This window comes from Peromyscus californicus, unplaced genomic scaffold, assembly GCF_007827085.1.
Source record: "Peromyscus californicus insignis strain IS unplaced genomic scaffold, ASM782708v3 Scaffold_14__1_contigs__length_90479793_seg_2, whole genome shotgun sequence".
NCBI lineage: Eukaryota > Metazoa > Chordata > Mammalia > Rodentia > Cricetidae > Peromyscus > Peromyscus californicus.
The window spans coordinates 17,194,610-17,221,728 of NW_026294436.1; the positions used below are offsets into that span (position 1 = coordinate 17,194,610).

A 27,119-nucleotide genomic window follows, 5' to 3' on the forward strand; every position below is an offset into this window, starting at 1 on the left:
TTTGGGTGGGAAAAATAGTTCTCAACTCCAGCTGGTTGAGTCCACACGTCAGAAAACTACAGATGTGTAGGGTTCACTACATTGTGTTATACTTACATTCTGAGTTTATGTTTATATATATAAAACCTTGTGGGGGAAAAAAGGCACATCATAGTGTGGAAACAGGTGCCTTAATGCCCATCCCAGAACAGACTGGAATTCATAAACATCTGGACACTAAATCACAATTAAATGAATAAGCCAATGGGAAAATGGATGAAACATTCTAATTAATGTTGTGCCCAGATCGTGACCCCCAGAGAGACCACCAAAGACGAGCATGCCGGAATGCAAAAGCAAGGTTTAATTCTGGATATCCAAAAGCAATACAAGCCTAGGCAGGGACTTCGTCCAATGCATCCAACACAGTGGAGGCTGGAGGAAGCACCCACCTGTCTGCAAGCTCAGTTTTTAAAGGGAAAAATCACAAGGTTACATCGTTTAGGGGTGCTAGTATGGGTACAATTCTGATTGGCTCACTTCTAGGGGCTTTCTAGAAATCATGGCTTAATCTTACTTCTAAGGGAGTGGTTGCCCGCCACCATTTCTCATTGGCTGCCCTCAGGTGGGGGCATTTCTGTGGTCAATTACCCTGGAAACCAGGGAGAGGTCATTCCATAGTCCGGCAGGCATTACCTCGTGACTACCTTATGACTCTGTACTTTTACATTTCCTGGTTTCTGGAATCTGAACTGACTGGTTTTAGTAACTCATGGCCTGTACCTAAAAGGAGATATCTCAGGCCTTAGTTTTAGGGTGAAAGCATTTTGGTCTTATTTCTAAGATGGCTCATTTTGGTCTCACATTAAGACTTCATAAAAAAAGAAAATCTGAAAGTACAGTGAATGAAGGGACTCTGGCCAGCTCAAGTGAGACGAGACTGGCTTGGGCAGGCCTTGCCCTTCTCTCCACTCCCTCTGTCTTGCTAAAAACTGTTAGCTTACATTCCTAAAGCTAGCCACCAAGGTCTATTCCCTATTTGGCCACTTCCTCCTCCTGAGGCTGACTACTAAAGTCCAGCTATCAGAAGCCCCCTTTGGTTCACCAAATTAACATGCTCAATTAAAATTAAACACTTCATCCTAACATGGGGTTCCCCCTTTACCTTTATAAACTGCCATTTTCCTATGTGCCACATCTGTCTTCCCTCTATCCAGAGGCAGTCCCTTGTCCCGCTGGGATAAATACCCGTACCCCTTCCCCTTCCCCCTCAAGCCCATCTCCTTTACCACCACGTCCTAGCCCATTCTAACACAGACCTCCCCTCTCTCTTCTTAAAAATTACACCTGCAAGGTCATTTGCTGCTGTTTTTCTGCCAAGTCAGAAAGGAGTCATTTCAACTTTCCTTCCCTGCTTAATAAAGGATCTCTTTGTGAAACAAATGTTTGGGTGTGGTTCATGCCCGATCCTGGGACTAGGAGGGAGACCCCGCAGTGCACTTAAGTGGACTGAGGGGAGTTCTCTTCAGTGAACATGTTATTCAAGCTCATTAATCTTTAGAAAAGAATAAGTTAGAAGCTCAACTCGGTGCCTAGCAGAATTTCCCAAGAAGAAAGAGCAAAGGGTGGAAACACCCTTTGGTGGAATCATTTTGGAAAGCTGCTGAGAAAATGCATGCATATGCATAGTGAACCATCAATTTCACCCTTAGCTCCTCATGGAATAAAAAATCCATATAGAAGACACATGCAAAAATATTCTGAATTAACTCATAATATCTCAAATGGAAAATAACCCAAATGTCTGTCTACTTGAAACAAGTAAAATGTGGCATAGTCATAGAGTGATATAAAACTAAATAGCATTGAAAGTAAATGAACTTCAACTAAACACAAAATTCACATATGTACACAAATGTTTATGAACAAAGGTGAGATAGAGTTAATTTATTGTGTCTGTCTTAGTTAGGGTTTCTATTGCTGTGATAAAACACCATGACCAAATGCAACTTGGGAAGGAGATCGTTTTATTTCATCTTATTACTCTAAGTCCATGGAAGTCAGGGCAGGAGCTCAAGGCAGAACCGGAGGCAGGAACTGATACAGAGGAGGAATGTTGCTGACTTGCTTTCTCTCCTGGTTTTCTCAGTTTCCTTTCTTATATACCACAGAATTGCCTGTCCAGGGGTGACACCATCCACAGTGCACTGAGCCTTCCCACCTCAATCATTTATCAAGAAAATGCCCACAGGCTGGCCTGCAGGTCAATCTTACGGAAGCATTTTCTCAATTGTGGTTCCCTCTTCTAAGATAATTCTCACTGGTGTCAATTCAACAAAACAAAAACAAACAAACAAACCAGGACATATTGATATATATCTGATTTCATTTCTATAATGTGGAGGAACATACAAAACCAATTTGCTTTCAAGGGAAACTACAAGTCCTTGTTAGTGTGGAAAGTGACCAGAAGGGGGCACCAAAGAATCTCTGCAGCCCGGTAAGGTTCTCTTCTTCCAGAATAACGTTCCTTAAATTCAGATCTAGTTCTGCAGGTTCAGAACTGGCAGGTGCTGGGCTCATGAGACACAGTGTCATGGCATTCAGTGACAATTCAGCAGGAATGGGGTTAGGATAGTCTGAGGTGCTTTCTTTGCAATGTAGAAAATAAAGAAGAGATAAAATTACCTACAGACACGTTAGTGAATTTGTGTACCGGGTATGTCATAATGATGCAACATACTAAACAGAATGATAACACAAATATTTGGTATTTAATAGTTTATATTTAACCATTACAGGGAGTCAAGCCAAGCCAAGTAGACAATTGAACCACAATGGCTAGCCAATAATCATCATTGACATAGCTTCAAAAAATAAAACATAAAAACCACCTAAGTTCTTCTGGCTCAGAAACTTTAACAGGAGTGGTGGTGCTTAACAATCAGAACAGCTGCTGCATGGAGATTCTGTACATTAACCAAAAGGCCTGAATGGCCCCTTAATTTTCACATATTTCGAAGGTTTCCTGTGGGTTCGTGTCCACTTCTCTTTCTCCCTTTCTAGTATTTCGATCTCCAGGAACAGTTTGTACACCTCCAGGGCGTTTTTCACATCTTCTGGGTTTGAGAAGCACTGCAAGCGTTTTTTGCCTTCAGTCACTGGTCTGCAGTGTTCAAGGACCGTCTACAAGGAATGTAAGGAAAGAAGTTGGGGGAGGGTGCAGCCTGAGGGGGATTCTTGGCAAAAGTGAGCTTAATATAATTGACGGACATAAGAAAATCAGGAGACTTTGCATCCTTAGTAGGTGTTCACATGCAGGCCACACTACGAAGGAGAGGTGTGTGTGTGTGTGTGTGTGTGTGTGTGTGTGTGTGTGTGTGGTGTTTTCAGACAGGGTTTTGCAGCCTAAGAAAGACTTGAAGTTAGGACCCTTCTATGCCCACCTCCTTGTTGCTAGGATTATAGGTATACGCCACTACATCTGGCTCTTGGAGAGCAGAAAAGTGTAGTTGAAGAAAAGACACAGCTCCGAGGATCCAGAGAAGCCCCATAAGGATAGGTAAGGGGGAGTCCTGAAATGCTCCAGAAGCAAAGCAAAAGTATGCAGACCACAAACATGGGAAGCTATGGTCAGGGCACTAGGTCTAGGAAATCCTCAATTCTAAAGTTCTGGATCCAGGCATAGAGCAGAAAAACCTACTCCTTCAATCTCACTATGATGCTTCAAGGTTTTAAGTGTATATCTGGTAAACCAGGTATCTGATAGCTGTCAAGTGACACCGTCATAGTCTGGGACAGAGCCTTGGGAAGAGATTGCTATATTTAAGGGTGACATCATAGAAGGTCCCCAAATTGTGCCACTCACCATTTTACAGTTGGGTATCTCAGGGTACCATGTTCTGTTTTCCGAACAAACGATGTTTGGGGGACCAACTATGGTATATCCAGTATCACAATGAACAGTGATGTTTTCCATTTCAGCATACTGAGCTTTATCCACAGACAGGTTTCCATGTGAGATCACTGGTTTGGGGCACACAGCTTTAACGGGAATATACCTTGTGCTTTCTTCTTCTAAGTGGTGTCAAATTTAGACAATGAAAATGAGAAACTTTGTATATACTTGCATTCAAGTTCTGCAAAACTTACTGATTTCAATAATAATTATAATAGTCCTGATACCTATTGATAAAAGTACTATGTATATCTATTTGCTAAATTTTTGTTGCCTTATAAATTTTGTTATAATACCTCTATGAATTAGTTTCTATTGTTATTAACATTTTTACCAACCATGAAACTGAGAAAGTTAATTCTCTAAGTCTCATGTAACTTTTAAGTGTTAGAACCAATGTTTGCATTTCTGTCCCACAGCGTTGAATGAATGCATGATGCTAAGGATGTGCTTTTCATTGTTCTCACCTTTTAATGTTGCAGGGTTCAACAGAACAGTGGCTTTTGGTCGCTAACAAAAATGATGCAGGAACCAAGGACACTGAAGAGGCAGTCAGGTTCTTACCTCACCCTCACTTTATATCAGCTTATCCACCAGGAGCATCATCGGCTCACAGACACAGAAAGGCCAATGAAAAGATGGTGGCCATCATAAGATTTCAATGGAAATTTGCAACACTTTATGAACTATGTGTTAACCCTTGAGATCCCTCTTTCTTGGATACTTGGAAAGAAATGAAGGTTGTCGTGGAAAGTTTACTAGAGGCACAAGTAGATTCTTAGATCAAAGTTATCAAGTCTAGCCTCTAAGTATTCTAGAAAGACAGAACAACTGAATAGTAGTGGCTGCTTCTGGCAACGGTGCTTGTCTGTGCTTTTAAGGCTCAGGAAGGAAAGAAAACTAGTGTTCATTTTAATGTTTATTTTTTGCCAGCTTTTTCAAGTTTACCATTCATATCTTAAATGTTATCAAATAAATAGGTAAAAGGTAAAATTTAGGTAGGCTTTGATCAACAGAAAATATTGCTGTTATTCTTTTGAACTCTGTCTTCCATGCATTGCTAGTGGACCTGGTGTTACATTGAGGAGGCAAATGTACCCAATGAAAAGACATACAAGACACACAGAAAGTCCAACCAAAACATACCCTCCAACACATTCAGACATACATGCTTCAAAGTAAGAAGGTGTCTGTCTATTGTTTCTTCCTATAACAGCACACTGTACTCTGGGTAATCTACAGAGAAGTGAGTTTATTTAGAGTCTATTTATGCACATCTAAAGGAATAGGGTTTGGATTTGGTTCCTTCATGCCTCCGTGGGGAGTGCGAAAGAATAAAGGATCCAGAAAGAACAGAGCAAACAGCTCACATGTACTACAGCCCACACTGGCATAGCTGGTCCATCCCCAGGACGAGCACGTGAGCAATTCAGGGCTCAGTCACCTCTTACTTTGTAGTGCTGTTGCATCAGGCCATGTTTCAAGCACAGGGACTTTAGTACAGGAGATGTATTCAATCGAATAATACCCTCCTGCCCCTGGACATTAAGTTTATGTCTCTCCCACTGAAGAGTGAATTCCATTCCATACTAACAACTACAAAGTCTTACTTGTTCCAACCTAAAAAATACAAAGTTTGGAGTCTCATCTGAGACTCAAGGCATCACACAGCCTGAGGCAAATCCCTCCATCTGTGAGCTTGTGAAATCAGTTTCTCTACTTCAAACGCGGAGTATAGGACCAACAGAGTGAAGACATTCTCAAAGGAAAGGGAGAAACAGGTATGAAAAAGGAGACATGGGGCCAAAGGAAAACTCAACTTCAGTAGGGGAAATGCATTGAACCTTTTTTTTTTTTTTCCTTTCCCCAACGACCATACAAAGGAGAAGGTTTCCTTCTGGCATTTTCCACATAGTTTTCATTGATCTTCCCCTGTTCACTCTCCTCCGTCTCGCTCCTCCCCTCCCATTTGAAGCCTCGGCTCCCAAGCCTTTCACCATCCACTGTCATGTCATGTCCCATGTGTCCTGTGATCTTCCCTACCTCCTCCCTTGAAGCCCGTTCTCTCCTGCTGGGCACCTTACCACTGTCCTGGCCTCTGCTCAGGCTCACTCCCACATAAATATACAAAGTACAGGTTAAAGCCCCATGCGAGAGAGCACACACAGAATGTGTTTCCCTTAGCCTGTTTCCTCCCAGCACTTTTTCTAGTTCTAGACATTGATCTGTAAATTTCATCTTTCTTTATGGTCAAATAAAATGTCTTTGTGTGTATGTACCACATGTTGACTACCCATTCATCTGTTGAGGGCCATCTAGGCTGATTCTGTTTCCATGGGAATCAATAAATGTGGATGTGCAAGTATCTCTGTGGTAAGATATGGACTCCTTTGAGTGTATGCTCAGAAGTGGTTTAGCTGGGTCATATGTTAGTTATATTTTTTAATTTTTAAGAACCTCCATACTGCCACAATGATCGCAGTAGCTTATACATCCACCAATAGTAAACAAGGTCCTCTGTCTCTATGGCCGGCCTCACTAGCATTACTTTTCATGTTTTCTTGATGACAGCCATTCTGGTGAGTGAGCTCAAATCTCAAAATACTTTTCATTTGTATTTCCCTGATGGTTAAGGATGCTGAACACTTTTAAAAATACATATTGATCCTTTGTATTTCTTCTTTTGAGAGCCATCTGCTCAGTTCATTGGCCTACTTGTTGAACTCAAGTTTGTTTTTATCAGTGTTTAATTCTTGCATTTTTTAAAAAATACTTTCTAAATTAACCCTTTATCTGAAGTGTGGCTGGAAAGGTTTTTCTACTATTTTGTTGGCTGTTTGTTTACTATGCTGATGGTTTCCTTTGCTGAGCAGAAGCCTTTCATTTTCATGGAACCTCATTTGTCAACAACTGTGGTTGTTTCCTGGAGAATTCCAACATCTATATTCTGAAATATTTTCAGCATCGTTTTCTTTAATTGCCTAAACATTTCTGGTGTTAAGGTATTTGCTCCACATTGGATTAACTTTTGTACAGGGTGAGAAATATGGGCCTAATTTCATTCTTCCATAGGTACTTGCCCAGTTTTGCCTGCTAGTATCATTCCTTGAATGGGATTTTTTTCTTGATAAATTTTGACTCTTCTGTCAGAACTGAGGTGTGCATATCCGTATGAGTTGACTGCCGGGCCCATTATGTTCCCTTGGTCTATGTGTCTGTTTTTGTACTGGCACCATATTTGCTGTGTCTATCTCTAAGGCTCTGTAGTCCAGTTTGAGATCAGATAACACACCTCTGGCTGTGTTCGGTCTGTTTAGGATTACTTTGACTATCTGTAGGATTTCCATGTGTGTTTCCATATGAATTTTAGAATTTTTTTAAAGTCCTGTGAAAAAATGTCATTGAAATTTTAATGAAGATTGCACTGAATCTGTAAATTTCTTTGGAGAGGCTAGCTATTTTCACCGTGTTAATTCTGTCAGCCCAGGAGCGAAGTTGTTTGTTTTCCCCCCAACATCTAATGTCTTCTTCAATTTCCTTTTTCAGTGTTTTAAGTTTTTCATCTTCTTGGTTAGGTTTATTCCTATATATTTTCAATTTTATTTTTAATTAACTAATTTTACTTCATATGTGTGCATGGATCTATGTGAACCACATGCTTTGCCTGGTACCTGCAGGTCAAAAGAGGACATCTTGTATCCTCCTCAAACTAGAGTTATGGAGGGTGCTGGGAACTGAACCCAGATACTATAAGAAAGCAACAGGGTTCTTAACCATTGGCCCATCTCTTCAGCTCCATGTTCTGTAGTGGGTAGCCATTCCAGCTTTGATCTGGAAGTTCCAACCCCCATTGAGACTTCGGCAACTGTCACGCCTACAAGGCAGGGCCAAGGGAGGCACCTGGAGACCTGAGATCTGGATGAGCTGCACTCTCACTCTGTTCCGGGACCCTGGACGGTGGAGGTGGGCCAAGCAGAGCTCCAGAGAACACCGCTGGACTGCGATGCACCTTCCCCAGACCCCACGACCTATCTATCCCTTAATTTGTAAGTTACGCCATTAAATAAATCTCCTTTTAACTACGTGGAGTGGCCTCAATAATTTCACCAATAATGTTCCTAGATATTATTTCTATTATGAATGGGATATTTTATAAAATTTGTCAGAAAGCTCATTACTAGTAGACAGAAAAGCTACTGATTTCAATTTCTGTTGGTGGATAAGTGCATAAAATATATTTGATAATGAAAGTATAAGTCGCAGGTGAGGTTCCACAGCTTCAAAACAGCTATTCTATGTGTATAGAAGTTCACTGAAATGCACAGTTTCTGGTTCTGGTCAATATGGGTGTGTACTTTTGGGGGGGAGTTCTTATTATAAATTAATAAAGCTTTAAATTTAAAGAGTATTATGTTCTCTGTCAACATTTCTTGATGGTTGGGGGAAAGTTCAGTGCCCGCTTTTACCTTGGTTTTGTCCATCAGGACACTGCATAAAAACCTCTGTCATCTGGCCGGTTCCTCCATGCCATGGCAGGGGTGGGGGTGCCGAAAGTCTCTGAGTATCAGCTGCCCACACCTCTGCTGCACCTCCACTGTCGGTACAGCTTGAGGTCTGTTGTATCAGGATGATACATCATCTTCTGAGTGCTGACGCACTAGGATGGATCCCCTGCTCCATGGGACAATACTGGGATAGGGACGATGATGAGCACTGCAGATCTCTCAACTCCGGGCTGTGTCTAGGGGTTGCTGTGGCACTGTTCTCTGCTTGGTGGATCCCAACAGGCCGTGTTTAGCCTTTGTCAAGCGCTTTTTTCCATGGTCCTACAATCCAAGCACCTGCTCTTCCATGCAATAACAAGGATGGGGGAGTTTGGACAATGGCCATGTTCGGGTTTCAGATTCTCCCACATCCTTTACAGTGTGTGTCTGCTCTCTTCCTTCTGTGGCTGCACTATTTGTCCTCTGGTTTGGGTTTTCAGTAGCACAGACTGTCTGCAGCTCTGCAGCTCTCCTTGCACCAGATTCTTTGAGTCTTTCAGGACACTTCCCTGGTAGAATCCTTCTCCACACACACCGCTTGGCATGGCATATGCTAGCTAGCTTCTCTGTAAACAAAGCCAATGGAAGCTTATTCCTATTTTCTCTTGTTTCTACATTGGTGGTTTTTAACTTGACTTCCTTTTATTTAAGTGTGTGTGTGTGTGTGTGTGTGTGTGTGTGTGTGTGTGTGTGTGTAAGTTGTGCAACTAGAAAGGAAGTCACGAGAGGGGAGGAAGAGTTCTTATGGTAGGGGTAAAGAGGAAAAAACAAAACATTTGTGACATGAAAGCAAAGCAAGGCTACTCTCAGGGAAAAAAACAGAACCAGCCCAAGAAAAGTAGGCAGGAGGCAGAGAACAGAAGGAGAGGGGAGCAAATTAGGACAAAGCATAATGACACAATGTATAAAAGCTCCATAATAAAACTCATTGATTTGCATGCTAACCTCAAATATTAAATAAAACAGGAATCATACACATACATACATATAAACATACAACACACACACACACACACTTAACAGAATAGAGATGCTACCTTCCAGGATGTTGGCCAGTATCTCTGTGCAGCTATGTGACTACTACGTGGAAAAACATAGGGCCAGTATGGTTCACGCCACTCAAAATTAATCCTACCAAACCATTTGCATAGTATTGGCGTAATTTACTTTTCTACTTGTATCTTTAGATCAGTAGACCAGGTATCACGCTTTCTAAGGTCAGAGGCAAAACAATCCAACCAGTGGACACTGAAGCTGTCCACTGATAGTTAAGCTATAGCTCTCAGCAAATTCCTCTTGGTTTTTTCACCTGCTGGGACAGCTTGCATGAGGAGAAATGCTACCATACTGTGCGGTAATAAGCCACGGTCATGATGAAGAGCCAGGATGTCTGGTACATACTGGTTCAGGAAATAGTATATCTGGAGCCCAAGATAACCACTGGAGTATCTCTTGAGTCGCACCCATAGGGTTTATACTGAGTAGGCAATTATGAGACACGAAGAAATTCTGTTCACCAGGAGTAACAGCTAGAGATATCACATCTGTCAAAAAGTCCAAGCCTACTTGAGTGCTGACTGAAGGAAATAGAATGGGCAGTAGTGAAAGAAGATTAGTTATATCAATTACAACCCCCAGAGCAGAGATAACTTACTTTTAACTCTCCTTTACAGTGATCTTTAAGACTATGGATGGACACCATTTTCCCCATGATTCTTACCTCCACCCCTAATTCCTATGATGTTCTACAAAATTAGCTGCTAGATCCCAAGTTATCTTCTTAAACTTTGCTTTTATATTAACCCAAACTATGGCGTGCACTAGACTGTCATGTTGAATTAAGGAATCATTCAGAGTTAAGATAATCATTAAGTTAAGATTCACATTGTTCTTCAATGATATTTTCAGCATCTTACCATTTTCAGATATAAATTTAATGCTCGAGTTTGTTTCTGCAAAGCTTGGTAGAGTAACAGCAGGACTGTTTTGCAGGCCTGAATCAGAACAAGGAAATGAAAAGTTGATGTCAGTCACTAGGACCCAATCTTCCCCTTCATAGCAAACTCTCTCATTATTTAATAATTATACAAGTCATTCTTTTCCCCTTGATGTACAAATACAGAGACTCACGGAACAGTCTTTTACATTACTAAAATATTGGACATAATGTTAACAGATAATATATGCAAGAACATTAACAAACTGCAACACTGAAGGATTTTATTCAATGTGCTATGTTCTTTGACAAAAGCTTTTGTAAACCCTCTGTCTGTATATCTTGATCCATAACTATCGATAGCTTTGGTGGTGCTAGGGCAAATATCTGTGATCTTCTGCATAATGCTTATTGGAAGAACAATCCCAAACTCATGGATTTTTAAGAAGATTATTCTTCATAAAACTGCATAGAATCACTAGGGATATCTGGGAAATGATGATGACAAGTTCCCTCAATATTCTTACCTGCCTGACATGATGGTATTGCAGGGTCCCACTTTCCATTTTCCTGACATGCACTCCTTCCATCAGTAGACGTAGGGGAAGCACCTTCACCACAAACATAGAAAACATAGTCTCCATAGGCATAGGTGCACATACCAGTGAAATCTCTCCTTTCACTTACAATTTTGATTTTCTCCATATTTGGTATTGGGCAACATATCCCTGGAAGATACGAAGAAATGGGCATACTTCATCATATGGAAAAGACACCTTTGAAGCTTTTGCTCTACTTTATGAAAGACATTAATAATCAAACTCATGGTAACAGGATAGAATGTTGCTTTCAGAGGAGAGGAAGAATTGCTCAATAGGTATACAGTTTCAGTTGAATAAATTCTAGAAATGTTCAACGCAAAGCAATACAGCAATACAGTCAACAATTACAACACTAGGGGCTGATCAATAGAGTATACTTAACTTTTAGTGTTTATAATCATGACTCAGAAGAAAAAGAAAGGGCTGTATCAAGATGGAAGAATAAGTCTTTATTTGATCACTTCCCCCTTTAAAATGTATTGTTGGTTACTTTTCTGCTTCTGTGATGAGATAGCATGATTAATTCAACTTACAGAAAGAGTTTAATGGACTTATGGCTCCATGGGGTTAGAGACCTTGATGGTAGAGTGAGGGCATGGTGACAGGTGATTGGAGCAGCAGGTGAGAACTCATACTTTGATTCATAAGCAGAAGGCAGAGAGCTCACTGGCAATGGTGTGAGTCTTTTGAAACCTCAAAGCCTTCCCCCAGTGATGCACCTCTTCCAACAAAGCCATACCTCCTAATTGTTCCCAAACAGTTCCACCAACCAGGGATCAAGTATTTAAGCATATATGCCTTTGGGGACTATTCTTATTCAAATCACTACATGTATACCTGGAACCACTAGCCATACATAAAAAGTACCTTCCCAAAAGTTAGGAGACTCTGGCACGAGGGCATTATAATAAGTTTGAGCCTAGTTAAAAAGAAAAGATGCACTGAAGAAAGAAAGGAGGAAAGAATTACAGGTATCATAGCCACTCACCCCTGTTCCCAACTCTAAGTACTGCAATAGGGAGAGAGACATCTTTTACTTGGAAGAAAGAGAGGGAACTAGACATATACTCTACACCCAGCACCAGGTTTGCCTCAGTGTTCACTACTGGGCAGAGCTCCGTGGCCCCTCCGTCTAGGTCAGTGTCTGTGGACAGAATCCCCATAGACAAAAGAAAATCTGAGACTTCTAAAGGACGAACGCATGTATAGGAGCTATTGATAGAGTTAGGGATCAACAGAATTTTCTTTCTGTTGTCTGCCATAGTATGAGCCTAAGGACATTCTCTCAGGGGTCTGTTCAGGTGTAAATTTCCAGTGTGGCCTAGATTAGTATCAGATTTAGTGACCAAGGGATCATTTTTAATTTCCTTTCTCAGCCTTGACCTACCTTAACCTTCAATCAAGAAAGACTCCATCTGCTGAAGGTAGGATAAGGGAAGTAAGACCAAAATTTGACTTTGTAACTCCCGCTGTAATAAAACTCAATATGGGCAGAATGCAGTAACCCTTGATCCAAAGCTAGTGCCCATTGCTACACCCACTACTGCTGAGGTAACAGGTGGAGACACAAACAAAGCTTGGTTAGAATATATAGTACAGCTCATTTCTATCAGGCTGCTAGACTCTCTGACCAAAAATGAGGAATAGCAGGCAGTCATAGAAGATGGGTCTTGGTCTTTGGTCCTGATCTTGTGTTGTGCTCTGCTGGTCATGGCAAGCAATAGACTCCAGGATGATCCAGTGATCCATTAGCCAGGTGATTACAGGACTGCCCACCTCAGGCATAAACTGTGGCACCTAAGTACAAGCCAGTGATCATGAATGAGGATTCTAGGTCTGCCCCAGCAAAAATAAAAGTCTTCAGGACCCAATATGAATGGAATACCCTCTTTATCATCCTCATCACCCATCCCGAGCATCACACTAACTGCAGATTTGTGACAAGTTTGAGCTTGGAGTACCTCTGGCTGCTAAAACACTGATAAAGACTCAGTTCACAACTTATGGCAAACCTTGACCCGGGATGGTAACTAGTGCTGAAATGCCAGTGGTAACCACTGACTCAAAGAACATCATAAATGTCTTGAACTTGCTCTGTAGTTCAAGAAGGCTTTAAACTTGTGATCTCCCTGCCTTAGCAGGGAAAATAGATACAGAAGAAATGTACACATACAGAGATACAGTTCTGAATACATGTGCCTTGCAAAGATTGAGTCAAGAAGAGAGAACACTGATAAATAATGATACTGAGCCAGGAATAAAAACTCTCCTATCAAAGGTAGGAACAGATCCAGGGGATTTCACTAAGACCAGTTTTTGGATTATATAAGAGAGTTGAAACCAAAGGAGTTCTTTTAAACTCTTTATAAGATGCTCGTTCCAGAGTCAGACAAAGGCACAACAACAACACGAATGTTATAGGCCAATAGCCCTGAAAAAAGAGACACAAAAATCCTCAAAATGCTATCAAGCCAAATCCAACAGCACATTAAAAAGATGTTTTACCATTGAGAGTTAACCCAAAGATGGTTTAACACAGGCAAATCAATAAATGTAATACACTACATTAATAGAATGAAATAAATAAATCTGAGTATATAGATGAAAAATGTTTTTTATAGAACTCAAAATACTTTCATGTAAAAATCTCTGAACAGCCGGGTGGTGGTGGCGCATGCCTTTAGTCTCAGCACTCAGGAGGCAGAAGCAGGCGGATCTTTGTGAGTTCGAGGCCAGCCTGGTCTACAGAGCGAGATCCAGGAAAGGTGCAAAGCTACACAGAGAAACCCTGTCTCAAAAAAACAAAAAAAAAATCTCTGAGCAAAGTAGGTATAAAAACCATATGCCATATACAATACACCTGTAGTCAACATTATCCTAAATGAGTAAAGCTGAAGTATTTCTCTATAGGATCTAGAATAAGACAAAATGCCCACGTTCACTACTTTGAGTCAAGATAGTACTGGAAGATCTACCCACAGCAAGCAAGCAAATGAAAGAAAAATTTTAAATGTAAAGTTGTAAGAGGAAGTCATCATCACTGTTCACCGATGACATTATCATATTTACAGGAAAAGCCCAATGACTCTATTCAGAAAGTATTAGAAATATTAGGCAAATTATAATAGTTAATACTGTCAACTTGATGGGCTCTGTAATTCCCTAAGAGATAAATCTCTGCTCATACCTGTGAGAGATTATCTAGATTAAGTTAATAGATAAGGCTAGCCTCTGGGTGTGTCTGTGAGAAATTATCTACATTAGGTTAATTGAGATGGAAAGACACGAAGTGAATATGGGCAACACCATTCTATGCCCTGGGTTCTGGGCTGCATAAAAGGGAAATAGGTTGAGTTCTAGCATTCAAGATTGCCTGGTTCCTGACTATGCATGCAATGCGATGGACTTCCCCCAAGTCAAAACAAACCTTTTCTAACCTTGCATGGTGCTAAGAAGTGGGGTCTTTGCTGTTATAATGTAAACATATGATACTTTGGGTTTTGGAACTGGTTTAGGGAGGAACACGGAAGAGTTTGGACCATCAGACCCAGAGCCCTGTAAACAGAATTTAAAGAACCATTGTGGTGGGGCTTGTAAAACCAGAACGTCAAAAGCAGACTCTGGAAGCCAGTTTATGAAGTTTCAGAGAGGAACAATTAACAGCTCTATTGGGAACTGGTCAAGAGGCCATTTTTGCTATTCTGGCCAAGAATCTGGCTTCATTCTGCTTATGTCCTGAGAACTTGAGTGATGTTGAACTCATAAGTAAGCAACTAATATCTTTGGCAGAGGAAATGTCAAGACATCCTAATATTCAATCTATGACATGATTAATTCTTCAGAGAGAGAGAAAGGAAGAGAGAGAGAGAATGAAGCAAAAATGTTAAAAAGAATATGAAATGCAGCAAGGAAAGCTGTACATACAAATTTAAAATTTCGGGCAGGGGAAGTGCCTACCTACAAATGTCTAAAAGTAACCCCACTCTTTTCATTGGAACAAGAGGAAAGGCTCCTTGGAAGCAAGACCCCACCCATCCCAGGAGCCAATTTATGAAAACACAAATTTATGTAAGAGGAGATGGCCAACACAACAGGGCAGCTGCAGGTTCCCTGATCTAAAATGGCAGGTTAGGCAAGTGGCTCCTCTGCAGCCTTAGCCCACAACAGCTATGGTCCACAGGGCCAGCCTCCATCCTTGACTGACTGTAGAACTTACCAGCAGCTTCCACATGGCACTTGTCTCAAAAACATGAAAGATGCAAGGTTTGTTCAGAAGTTTCAGGGAGTCACTAAGACCAGTCAGCATGTAATAGGGTTGGAGTCTCTAGAAGGAATTCCTAAGAGGCCCTTGTGTGAAACTGTAAAGATTATGCCCCTTGGAGCCCAGATGATTCCATTGTGTGCCCCAGATGCCAGACAGAAAGCTGTAAGATTTAGCGTTTTCAATACTGGGTTTCAGTCTCACTTTAATAATTTCTTTCAGCCCAGCGGTGGTGGTGCACACCTTTAATCCCAGCACGTGGGAGGCAGAGCCAGGCAGATTCCCTATGAGTTCGAGGCCAGCCTGATTTACAGAGCAAGCTCAGGCCAGCCTGATCTACAGAGCAAGCTTCAGGACAGGCAACAAAACTGTACAGAGAAACCTTCTCTGAGGAAAAAAAATTCTTTCTACCTCTCTGTTCCATTTAAAATGGAAATTGTTATTATATGCCATTGAATATTAGAACCATGTAATGTATATTTTATTGTACAGAGGCTCACAGTTAATGGACTGCCTGAACTCTGCACTTGGACTTTTAAACAGTGTTGAAGTTGAGACTGTTAAAGATGATGGGATTTTTTTCTCTTATTTTTGAGATTATAACTGCATCGTTTCTCCCTTTTCTTCTCTTTTCTCCCTCCAAACCCTCCCATATGCCCTTCCTTGCTCTCTTTCAAATATGGGGCCTGTTTTCTCATTAATTGTTGTTACATGCATGCGTGCGCACAGAAGTTTCCTTGTGAGATCTGAGTTTGCCTGACAGAGCAGAGCTGCATAAGGCGGTGATTTGACCATGGGCACGGTTGCCAGGTGGTTGGAAGGATCTGCACTTGTCTGTGACTGGGGGGAGGTCTTTTGCTCCACCCCTTGGCATTCCTTTAAAAACCCTTTGGCAGAGACAGTCAGGGTCCGATAGATAAGGATCCAGGCCCTCCTGAGGCTATTCTGTGTTTCTGTCTGTCTCTAACTATATTTCTATCTCATATTTCCTGAGTACCCTGGGGAAAAGTGGGGGTGGGATGGTCCCCCACAAATAATAATCAGAGTAAACAATAGTAAAATTCATGACAGAAATAAACCAAGATGGAATAAAATATGTGACCAAAGAAAACCCTTGTCTGTCTAGACTTGGCTATCCACGGAACGTATCCCCAAACATTAAGATGAACACATAGCAGGAGACAGACAAAGGATGTTTTATCATCAGCAGACCCTCACTAAAGGAGACCAGAGTATCTATTGGGGAAAGGAACACGGCAGTTAGCCTAAGTCTAAAGAATCAGAAGAGACTCAACGGCAGGTATCAGTGAGAGCAGTTATGTGTCATTTAAAACTTACATAGAATTGACATGTACAAAAAAGTAATAGCACTTAAGTGGAAGTAAATTAGGGTTCTAAGTCTTCCTAAGCCTTGAAAGAGGTGAAGGCATTAACTTGTGGTACAGCAAAAAAATAAAAATGCATACTATAATTTTTATTGTATACTAAAGCAAATAGAAGGTAGGGGGTGTGTGTGTGTGTGTGTGTGTGTGTGTGTGTGTGTGTGTGTGTGTGTAGAAAAAGAGACGAAAGAGGAGACACACAGACAGAAAAGTAAAGAAATGATAAATTCAAAAGAAGTCAAGGAGATAACAATACAAAAAGGCATAATATACTATGTTATGTCATATGATTATATGTTATAATTTCAAGTGCATCACTAACTACATTAATTACACATTAACCTGATTTTAATACATATTTAAAATATTGAACAACATATAGCTTAAAACTAAGTCACACAACACAAGCTTAAATAAGCTGTGAGCTATATTGACACAAAAATATAACTTAAAGACAAAATAACTACAGCAATAAAGGGTCATTTCATAATAATAAAATGAGAAAAACATCAGTAACATATGTCATTTCAAACATGTACATAACTATTAATGTCATCTCAAGATACCAAAAAGGAAAATAAATGTTTTAAAAAATAAAAGATAAAACATAAACCTGTCATCAGTCCTTCAGTGGAGACTGATATATAGACTTAAATCTTTTTTTTTTTTTTTTTTTTTTTTTTTTTTTTTTTTTTTTTTGGTTTTTCGAGACAGGGTTTCTCTGTGTAGCTTTGCACCTTTCCTGGAACTCACTTGGTAGTCCAGGCTGGCCTCGAACTCACAGAGATCCGCCTGGCTCTGCCTCCCGAGTTCTGGGATTAAAGGCGTGCGCCACCACTGACCGGCTAGACTTAAATCTTAACATCACAATCAAAGAATTAGAACTAAATGACAAATATATATATATATATATATATATATATATATATACATATATACATATATATACATGCACATATATATATATATACAGAGATTTAAATACTAACATCACAATCACAGAATTATAACTAAATGACAAATATATATATATATATACACACATACATATATACATGCATATATATGTATATATATATATACACACACACAGAGATTTAAATTCTAACATCACAATCACAGAATTAGAACTAAATGACAAATATATATGTATATATATACAGACATATATACATGCATATATATACACACAGAGAGAGATATTTAAATTCTAACATCACAATCACAGAATTAGAGCTAATTGACAAATATAGAACACTTTAACAATAATCACAAAATAATACATATTTTCAAATGTGCGCTGAATTTTTACAAAAACTAATCATATCCTATATTATGAAACAGGCCCCAGTAAATTTCAAAGATTGTGCTCAATACATTCAACAAATAATTTAAAAGATGTGTGCAATCGATAGCTTTTTCAAGTTCGAGGTCACTTACGTTCACAGCCCTTGGTAGGTGTCCACATCAGATTCTCTTGACAAGTCACAGTCTGGGGGTCATTGGGAGGCGATTGATAGCCAGGTTTGCACTGGAATTTCAATTTGGTCCCAATTTCAAACATTTGAAAATTTCTTAAAGCAAGCTTATTGCCCTCCCAGGAAGCAAAGGGAATGTCTGGTACACCAGTACAACCACCTGACCATGAAAAAAAAAAACCATGAAGAAATGTTATTGGAACTGGCATGGGAACCATGAGAATGGTATTAACATGACTGTTGCAGCTTTATGTAGCAAAAGTAACTTACTGAGATGACCTGTACCTGTTGGTGTTTCAGAACCAACTTCCTGGGTTTCCCTTTGAACGTAGTGGTTTTATTCACAAAAGTTGTTTTCAGTGCATTAAAAGTAATCAGCAATCAAAGGGTTAACAGACTAAGTTTTCTGCCTTTCTTGGTAACAGGATAATTTATGATCCAAAAACTGTTTAACAGCTGTCTTACAGCTATGGCTACAAATGTAATTTGGGCATAATTCTCTCTCACTAGGTTAGTAAATTATAGTTTTAATATCTCATGATGCTAAAAAGCAAAGCAAAACCAGGAAGTAGGAAAATAGGTGAGCAATACGTAAAAATAAAGAAGTTGTTAGAGAGAGAACGTGGCAAGACATTACGCTAAGCCAGATGGCTAAGACAGAGTTAGAAAGCCCAAGCAAGCTGTGGAAGGTCCACGCTGCCAAAACTGAGGCAGAGATGAAGTACGTTAGATAATTGAAGGTTGTTTGGATTTGATCATTGTAACTGGCAAATGCTAGTTTAGAGGATCCGACTCAGTTCAGTCACGATGACTACCTGGGAAATTGTCAAAATTGAGATCTGTTGAAAACTGCCTGGGCTTTGTGTCTGAGCTATATCTACGTGCCACACAAAGGTTATTGGTTTTTTTTTAAAGAGTTGAGCTGTGCCCTCATAACATCTAGATGAATTTTTATATGTCTTTTCACAGGGTAAAAACACCTGCTGTATAGCCTTTGCCTTGTGGACAGCAGAATGTTTTATTTACAGAATTAATCCTCCCTGGGACATTCATATGTACAACTGCTTACCAAACGTCCTACATTACTTGGTACAAACAGTTAGATTAGGTCTCTTCTACACTTAATTCCCAATACCTGTTTCCTTCTTTGGTTGCTTCTTTAGGACATACTGAGTTCTGGATTATTCAAATTTTTTAAATTTTTGTTTTTGTTTTTGTTTTTGTTTTTCGAGACAGGGTTTCCCTGTGTAGCTTTGCGCCTTTCCTGGAACTCACTCTGTAGCCCAGGCTGGCCTCTAACTCACAGAGATCCACCTGCCTCCATTATTCAAATTTTAAAACTTCACATATAAGATGTTATTTGAAAGGAAAAGGACAAAAGAAAAATCACACCAGGTGATAGTGATGAATAGATTCATATGAGCCAGGAATTTCTTCTTAGTGGTTCTGGTAATTGCTTCTCTTTCTGAAGACCTTCCTGGTTCCTCAGTCTCATTCATGAGGCCTGGGGTCAGCTCCTAGCCGTGTGAGATGTGAGATACAAGTGCTATGCACAGAAAAATGGGATGTTACCAATTAGAGATCACATCTGGTGCCAAAGCGCCAACAAGTTATACCTGTGCAGTCAGAATGTCTCCGACAGACATCTGTAAGAGTTACAACGTTACAGATCCAAAGCCAAAATTATCCTGGGATAGATATTTTATCCTTTTTGAAAAATAGTAATCAATCTATTACCTTCCTCTGTGTGCGACAGTATTCCTGTGACAGGCTTTAAAACTACTCAATGAAATTAACGTTAGGCATATCTGTAACAAGCGCAATTATATTAAAGCCTACCTTTACCCTCTGATACCTTCTCAACCGCCTTCCCTAACCTACCTTAACATATCAAAACTATACCCTTCACAGTGTCTTCTCTGTGGTCTGCTATGGAGCTCATCTTATCAAATTCATTTAAGAAATGTGTTTCAAAGCTCTTCATAGACCTCTAGACCTGGTCTCCTTATGTTTGTATCCTTCTCTGTAGTCTGCCTGCTGGCTTGTTCACCCAGACTACCGGTTGACACACTACACAGACTTACATGGGCTATGTCTTCCTGATGCATGAATCTAGAGGTCAGCCTCGGCCCCGGAGCCCACCCCTAACTATCAGCTCGATGGATGAGGCTGCACTCCAGTCCTCTGTTTCTAGTCAGCTTGAGGAAGCCAGAGACTCACATTTGATGTCTTCATGTCTCATCCTCTGATTTCTTTACCTATAAATTCATTCTTCATTTTAAAATTTAAACCAAAAGACTTGAAAGGCTATGTTGTGGCCTGCTCCTGTAAGAGGCTGGTCACTCTAAAAAGCCTGATCCCACAACCTGAGAAATCATCCCTGCTCTTCACCCATGGCAGCTCTCTCTCCTTCGGATGAAGAGTTCAGAGACCTTGCTGTGCTATAATTTTATAATTCCTAATTTTTGGTCCCAAGCAGTGCCTGGCTCCGTATGCTCCTTGTCAGACAAAGGGTCCCAGACTAAATCACATGGTGTAAGACTTCCCACAAGACCCCTAGAACTTATAAAAAGTGCATCTGTGCCTCACTATACCATCCCTGTCATCAAAGCTACCTACCTACCTACCTACCTATCTATCATCTATCTATATCTATCATCATCTATTATCTATTCTCTATCATCTATCATATATCATCTCTCTATCATCTATCTCAATATATCTATCATCTATCTATCTCTGTGTCTATCTCTCTCTTTCTGTGTGTGTGTGTGTGTGTGTGTGTGTGTGTGTATGTCTGTCTGTCTGTTTGTCTCTGTCTCCACTATCCCTCTTAAAGAAGCCCCACTCTAGTTTTAATAGGAAACCTTTTCGGTCCTTTAAGGTCATGTCACACTGTTTTAAATTGATTATACTGTCCCTTTCTAATACTCTCTCCCCTAAAGTCCCTTTCTCTTTATAAAGCTGATTCCTGCAGGGCAATCATGTGTCAACTCCACAGCTCAACAGATCCCTAGTTCCATACCAACTAAAGGGCTGGGAATGTAATCCTACAGCATCTGAGACAGGCAACAGAGGTTTCCCACTTTGCTGGAACTGGATTACCAGATGTAACCACCAACATGATTTATGCCCTTCCATTTCTATAAAAACCTTACGGAACTGTTGCCTCATTGGAACGTGGGATTTGAGGAAACCTAAATCTGTTCTCAGGCCGTGGTCACTTATAGACAGCCCTAGAATAAACCATCTTCTGTGTTCCTTTGAGATGAGGGCTGTTTCTTTCATGAACACCTTCCAGCAAGTGGGTTCTGAGGATCAGACTCTGGTCGTCATGCTTGGTGGTAAGCACATCTACTCACTGAGCTACCACACTGGCACGTCCTACAGGAAGATTTTCATAGTAATTATATAATCCACATTGCCAACAGAATCATGGCATGAAAACTACATGATACACATGAAATAGTTTAAATAACAGTAAAAGATTACTGATAAGAGTATCTTCCTTCTAGCAAAAAAGTTGAAGAAAAAAGTATAATAGAAATTTAACTTGTGCGATTGTTGCATTAAAGTGGATTTCGGGAGTCAGCGAGATGACTGAGTGGGTGAAGGTGACTAGTCCATTCCCTAGACTCACATGACAGAAGAAAACAAGCTCCAGGAAATTGTTCTCTGACCGTCACATGTGCAGTGGTGTGTGTGTGTGTGTGTGTGTGTGTGTGTGTGTGTGTGTGTGCGTGCGTGTGTGCGCACTCATGTAAACAGTCACACACAAAATAAATACATGGAGTTTAAAATGGGCTTGTGCCTATAAACATAACCTATCTGTATTCTGGATAACCGTAGATGAAAATACTGTAGCTCCTTCATAGTCCATACTCACTGGATTCACAAGTAAGGACAGAGGGTACCACTGACTATTAGCTTCACATTGGGTTAAGATGCTGCCTCTGAGGACATAATCCTTTTTGCATCTGATCTCAACAGAGTCTTTGTAAGTATAGAACTGTCAAAGTCCAGGGACCAAGTCCTCCATTGGAAGCTGTGGCTGTTTATAGACGATTTCTAGAGAAGCCTAGGAAAAGATATCTAAGTTGTGAAAGCGAAAACAGTCGAAAGGTGGCGAGGGGAATGTTACATTTCCAGGAAAAGTAGTTGACCTAGTTCTCACCTTAAAAAAAATTAAAAACTGTTTCTCTCTGGAACCCAATATGAGTGAATATGCCCTGGGAACATAGATTCAGGCCTCTGCAAATACCATGCTCCACTGTGTAAGTGGTTACAGATTGCATTACTGACAGACCAAGAAAGTCATAGATCAATGTACTTGTGAAATATATTGGTGGGCCCACAGGTAGGCAGGTTACAGTGGGAAAACTCTGCTATAGAGTTTCGATAGTATCTGGTGAATTTCTTGGATTTTAAAGTTATGAAAGCTAGTTGCTTGCTAAGAATACTAAGATTCTGATGGTCACAAGGATGTTAGGTCAGACACAGGGTGGGCAATGGATGCCTTTCAAAGGACTAAAGGTAGCTCAAGATAATAGGGCTCTGGTCTGTAACATTGTAACTCAGTTCTAAATGTAAGTTTATGTCAGGTATGTACAAGGAAAACATTTAAAAATTATATATTCTCTAGGCACCTCAAAAAAGTTGAAAGCCCATCCTGCTAGTTATTGTAATAGAGTTGACTTTGCCAATTACAAACAAACAAAACAAACAACAACAAAAACCCAGGCCTAGCAATATCTAAATCTTGAAGCCTAAACTCCAAGTCTCCAGATCCTTCCACTATTGTGGTCTAGTTTCCAGAACTTTTTTGGTTGTGGATCAACAACCTATAGCGATGACATGGTGGTCATGGAGAGACGGAGCATCAGAGACCTGCCCCTCACAGCGGAGGACAAACACCGCCTATGATCCAGCCCCCACCCAACCCGATCCTATTCCTCCGGACTCCTCTCCATACCACGATGCAGCTGAAGCTCCTTCACTTTTAGGTGATGGTGATAGACATCTGTCAGCTGTATTCTGTCCTACTTCAAACTGTCTCTTTAGTCCCTTCCCTTCACCTTCTGAGTGTGTTATACAGAGATGTTTTGCTACTGACATAACACGATACCACTTTTGACTTTGCATCCCATGGTAGCCATGACAGCTGGAGCGGGACATACAGTGGGAGTAGTGGTGGAGCTATTGACGTACTCAAGTAGAAGGTCACAAGACTCTCACTAGAGACTCCAGCTGTTGTTCCTGGGTCCCCTCCCCAGCTGCACGTGATCTTAGGGATATAATAGAATACATAGGAAGTGAAAGATTAATTGAAAACAGTACTGCATGATTCAGCTTCTGGGAAGTCGTCATCCAGAATGGGGTGGAGCTTTGTAGCAATACGGCTGTTATGGAGTCACTGGCACTCTATAAATAGCTTCTTCCCAGTGCTCTGAAACCACTCTGCAATCATGCCTAATAAGCTCATATTGGTCCCCCCAAGTTGGATGTTGGTGAAGTCATATTTTGCTCTGTCCATTGGCACCCATCAGACACCAATGTCTGGGGTGAACAGACATTTGTCTGTACGACTCTGTCCCCCACCAGGCGTTTCCTCATCTGACTCTTGCCAACACTGCCAACACTTCCAGCCTCAGCTTCTGTCTGTTCTGCAGTCTTCTGTCGTGTTTGATTGTGCAAGTCTTGCCATAGAGGCATGAGGATCATCTAAAGAAGGCGGGCTACCATGTAAATGTGAGCTTGTGTAAGAAGTTTCCTGGGGTAACAGTGCAGTAAGAGAGATCTTGCAGAAAGCTTTTTCTATAAAATGCACAGGATTATAATGTAGATTATCATATACTCTATATCAGTCTAATGAATATAGCGTAATGGCTGAACAAATGAATTGCTTCATTATTGCAATCATTCATTTGTATTTAACTGCTGTCGCTACATCCAGGACACACATCTTATTCTTATGAATAAATGCAAACAATTGAAAGCAGAATTCATCACTGGGACTTACTTCCACAGGCAGGAGGGCTTGGGCTCCAAACACCTACTGTTCTGTTTACCACAGTGCAGATGATGGAGGCATTGCCAAGGAGCGTGAAGCCAGTATCACAGCTGTAGATGACTGAGGAGCCATATGTATAAAGATCTTCCTCTCTACCACTGTGCTTCCCATTGCTGATTTCTGGAGGGGACTCACACGTGACAACTTAGATGAATAAGGGGAGAGAAAGGAGCAATCAGGAAGGGTATCATTGTAAATCTAAAATTCTGTCAGTTGTAAATGGAGGGTCCGGGAGGCAATAGAGACACAAGTAGTTAGTATATAATGCGGTGTAAGTTTCATATTATCATGTCAGAAAAAAAATCTTTACTTACTTACACATTCTGGGAGAGAATCACTCCAGTCTACTCCTTTACCTTGGACCTCACACCGACTAGTTGTTGAGCCAATCAGAAGATACCTGAAAGACGGAGCTAAGGTTTATTTGGAATCTTACTTTAGTTTACTCTAACAGCAACTGGACTCAAGGTTTGAACAAATACAATTTTATTCATCATTTTAAAATAAAACAATTGATGTTCTATTGACCAGTAATTACCATTAGAACCATCTTGGAGTTCAATTTCATCATATGGAGCAGGAGCACATTTTCTCATATTAAAATTTCTTTCATCCATTTATGACAATGTATTAATTTTTCAAAGTGTTGTATAATGCAACCAAAGAAAAAAACACATATAAGTTTTGAAGCTATAATGTTTTTAAAATAAATACAACTTACTAGAACCTTTAAAATGACGTAACTCTTTTCTCAAAACAAATATTTGAAAATTTCCTCACACATTAGAACGTACTTTGTCCTCAGAGCATAGTTTGATATGCATGTGCACATGGTCTTGATTCCCTCATGGTTTCATTACACTGTAGTGAAAGGCAGGAGCAAAATCACCAAAAAAGTCACACCACGCACCAGAAGTTCAAAACTTGCCCTATCCATCTTGTGACTTCTGTTCTTTCTTCCTTTTCCTTCCTTCCTTCCTTCCTTCCTTCCTTCCTTCCTTCCTTTCTTCCTTCCTTCCTTCCTTCCTTTCTTCCTCCCTCCCTCCCTCCCTCCCTCCCTTCCTCCCTCCCTTCCTTCCTCCCTTCCTTTCTTATTTATTTATTGTTGTGCTGAAAATGGAACTCAGGGCCTAACAAATTCAAATGCAGTGATCTGCCAGGGAGCCTCATGACAACCCCATCATTATCATCCTTTCCTGAAGAAAGCATAAAGATAATTGTAGCTAATAAAAAAAAAAATCTTTCCCACCATGATGGCAACACCCTAAAGTTCAGCCAACCCACCCACAGACTTTCACAAACACTCTCCACTGGATTAACCCTGAAGCCCTTCTCCCAGTGTGATGGGCTACCAAAGTCTCCGCATTCCCTGGATTTCAAAACCTCAAGTATCCCATCCATGCTAGGGATAACAAAGTATTACTTCCCAGAGTGGTAGATAACAAAGGCCCATGAAGAAAAAACTTCTGGTTAAGAAAATGGAATCTCTAACGTGGGTAGAGTCCAACCATGGGACAGGTCAACCACCTGGTCAATGGACCACCTCTAGGAAGGTGGGCTCATCTTAAGGCATGCTAAAGAGGTGGGCGGGATAATTAGTCCTTTAGTGAGATGCTGCTTTTCCTTCCCACAGTTCCCATCCCTTGCACAGCCTCTTGCAGACCCCAACCATGCCAGTTTGTAAGCTTGCCCACTTGCCTGAACTACTCAGCAAAGGATAGCTTTCCTTTCCCTCCCATCTGTTGTGCTGTGGGCATGCCTTCATTAACATTTTGGGGCTTCCCTGATATTTTGGACTTCCTTACTCTTTCTCTAAAGCTTCTCTACTCAACAAGTGGCTGTTAGTCTGTGATGTGTCTGACCTCCAGACAGACTTAGACAGCATCTCCTCCATCTTCCTCCCCTGGGTTTTGCTGAGATTTAAAGCTTGGCTGCCCTGGTCTGCTTTTCCCTTAAACTCCAATAAAACTGTCCTTGAACTTCCAATTGAGTGCATTCTTAAATTCTTTTATTAATGAGATTAAGGTTCCCAAAAGGGAACCCCAATTTCCCCTGTATCATCTGGAAACCACAAAGGGACTCCACACAATTCTAGTGATCCTGTTTGGGGTCAAAACTGAAACAAAACAAGAAAGGTTCCCCCTGCCATGGTGGTTTCTATCCTGATTCTGTCATTACAAGGAAGAAATCCTAGATTACTCCTTCCTTTCCAGACTTCCATCCTGCTTTTCTACCCAGATGACACCATGGTGTCTGACTTCAGAAAGCCCTGAAGCTGCTGGGGCTGACCCTCTGGGAGGAAAGACTGGTGCTCTAGGAGGGAGTTTGTATGTGAGGCTCGGTGGATGCTCAGAGTAGTTGATGTGTTCTTTTAGGAGCACCCTGCTTCTCACTAGGTATCCTGTACACTGGGATCCCTGCAGGGCAGAACAAAGCAAACACCCCAGAGGAGGCAGCAGTGGGGAGCTCTCTTGCAGGAAGTGCTCCAGTCTGAGAAGGGTTTGGACTGTGCCCAGAGGCCTTTGTCCTCTTCACTCTGCCACCTCGATGAAAACGTAGTGTTCCTCATGTTCTTGTGTGAGCCTAGCCCTCAGAGGCAATTGCAGGCCATCAAGTGCATGCTCAGGCTGTTGCCCATCTGACAGGTCCATGAGCTTTGCCTGAGGAGCTTTTGTCGTCTTTCATGCAGGACCACGTGTTCTTGGTGTCCCAGATGCTCATACAGTTGTTCTTGCGGACATTAGCCACTAGGCTGCTGTCCAAGCTGAAGACCAGGCTGTTGGTGGTGTCTGTGTGGCCTGCACCTACATACAATCTTCATACTTTGCTCATCATACATTTGTTTAAGAACAAGCTACAAATCAAATGGTGTACAATAGATGCATGGTTCAGCTGTGTTTGTTAAGTAC

The 27,119-nt window shown here is 40.9% G+C and overlaps 1 protein-coding gene across 1 annotated transcript in view; it reads right to left on the reverse strand.

The window, feature by feature from the left end:
• Nucleotides 1-2,743: 2,743 nt before the first annotated feature.
• Nucleotides 2,744-27,119, reverse strand: part of LOC128109642 (zona pellucida sperm-binding protein 3 receptor-like) — a 34,692-nt gene continuing 10,316 nt past the window's right edge. The window contains 9 exon segments of the mRNA XM_052736828.1: nt 2,744-3,165; nt 3,848-4,056; nt 10,398-10,484; nt 10,948-11,145; nt 18,103-18,300; nt 22,027-22,053; nt 22,056-22,208; nt 24,160-24,354; nt 24,525-24,610. Coding sequence (XP_052592788.1) covers nt 2,956-3,165; nt 3,848-4,056; nt 10,398-10,484; nt 10,948-11,145; nt 18,103-18,300; nt 22,027-22,053; nt 22,056-22,208; nt 24,160-24,354; nt 24,525-24,610 — 1,363 coding nt within the window. The 3' untranslated portion in view covers nt 2,744-2,955.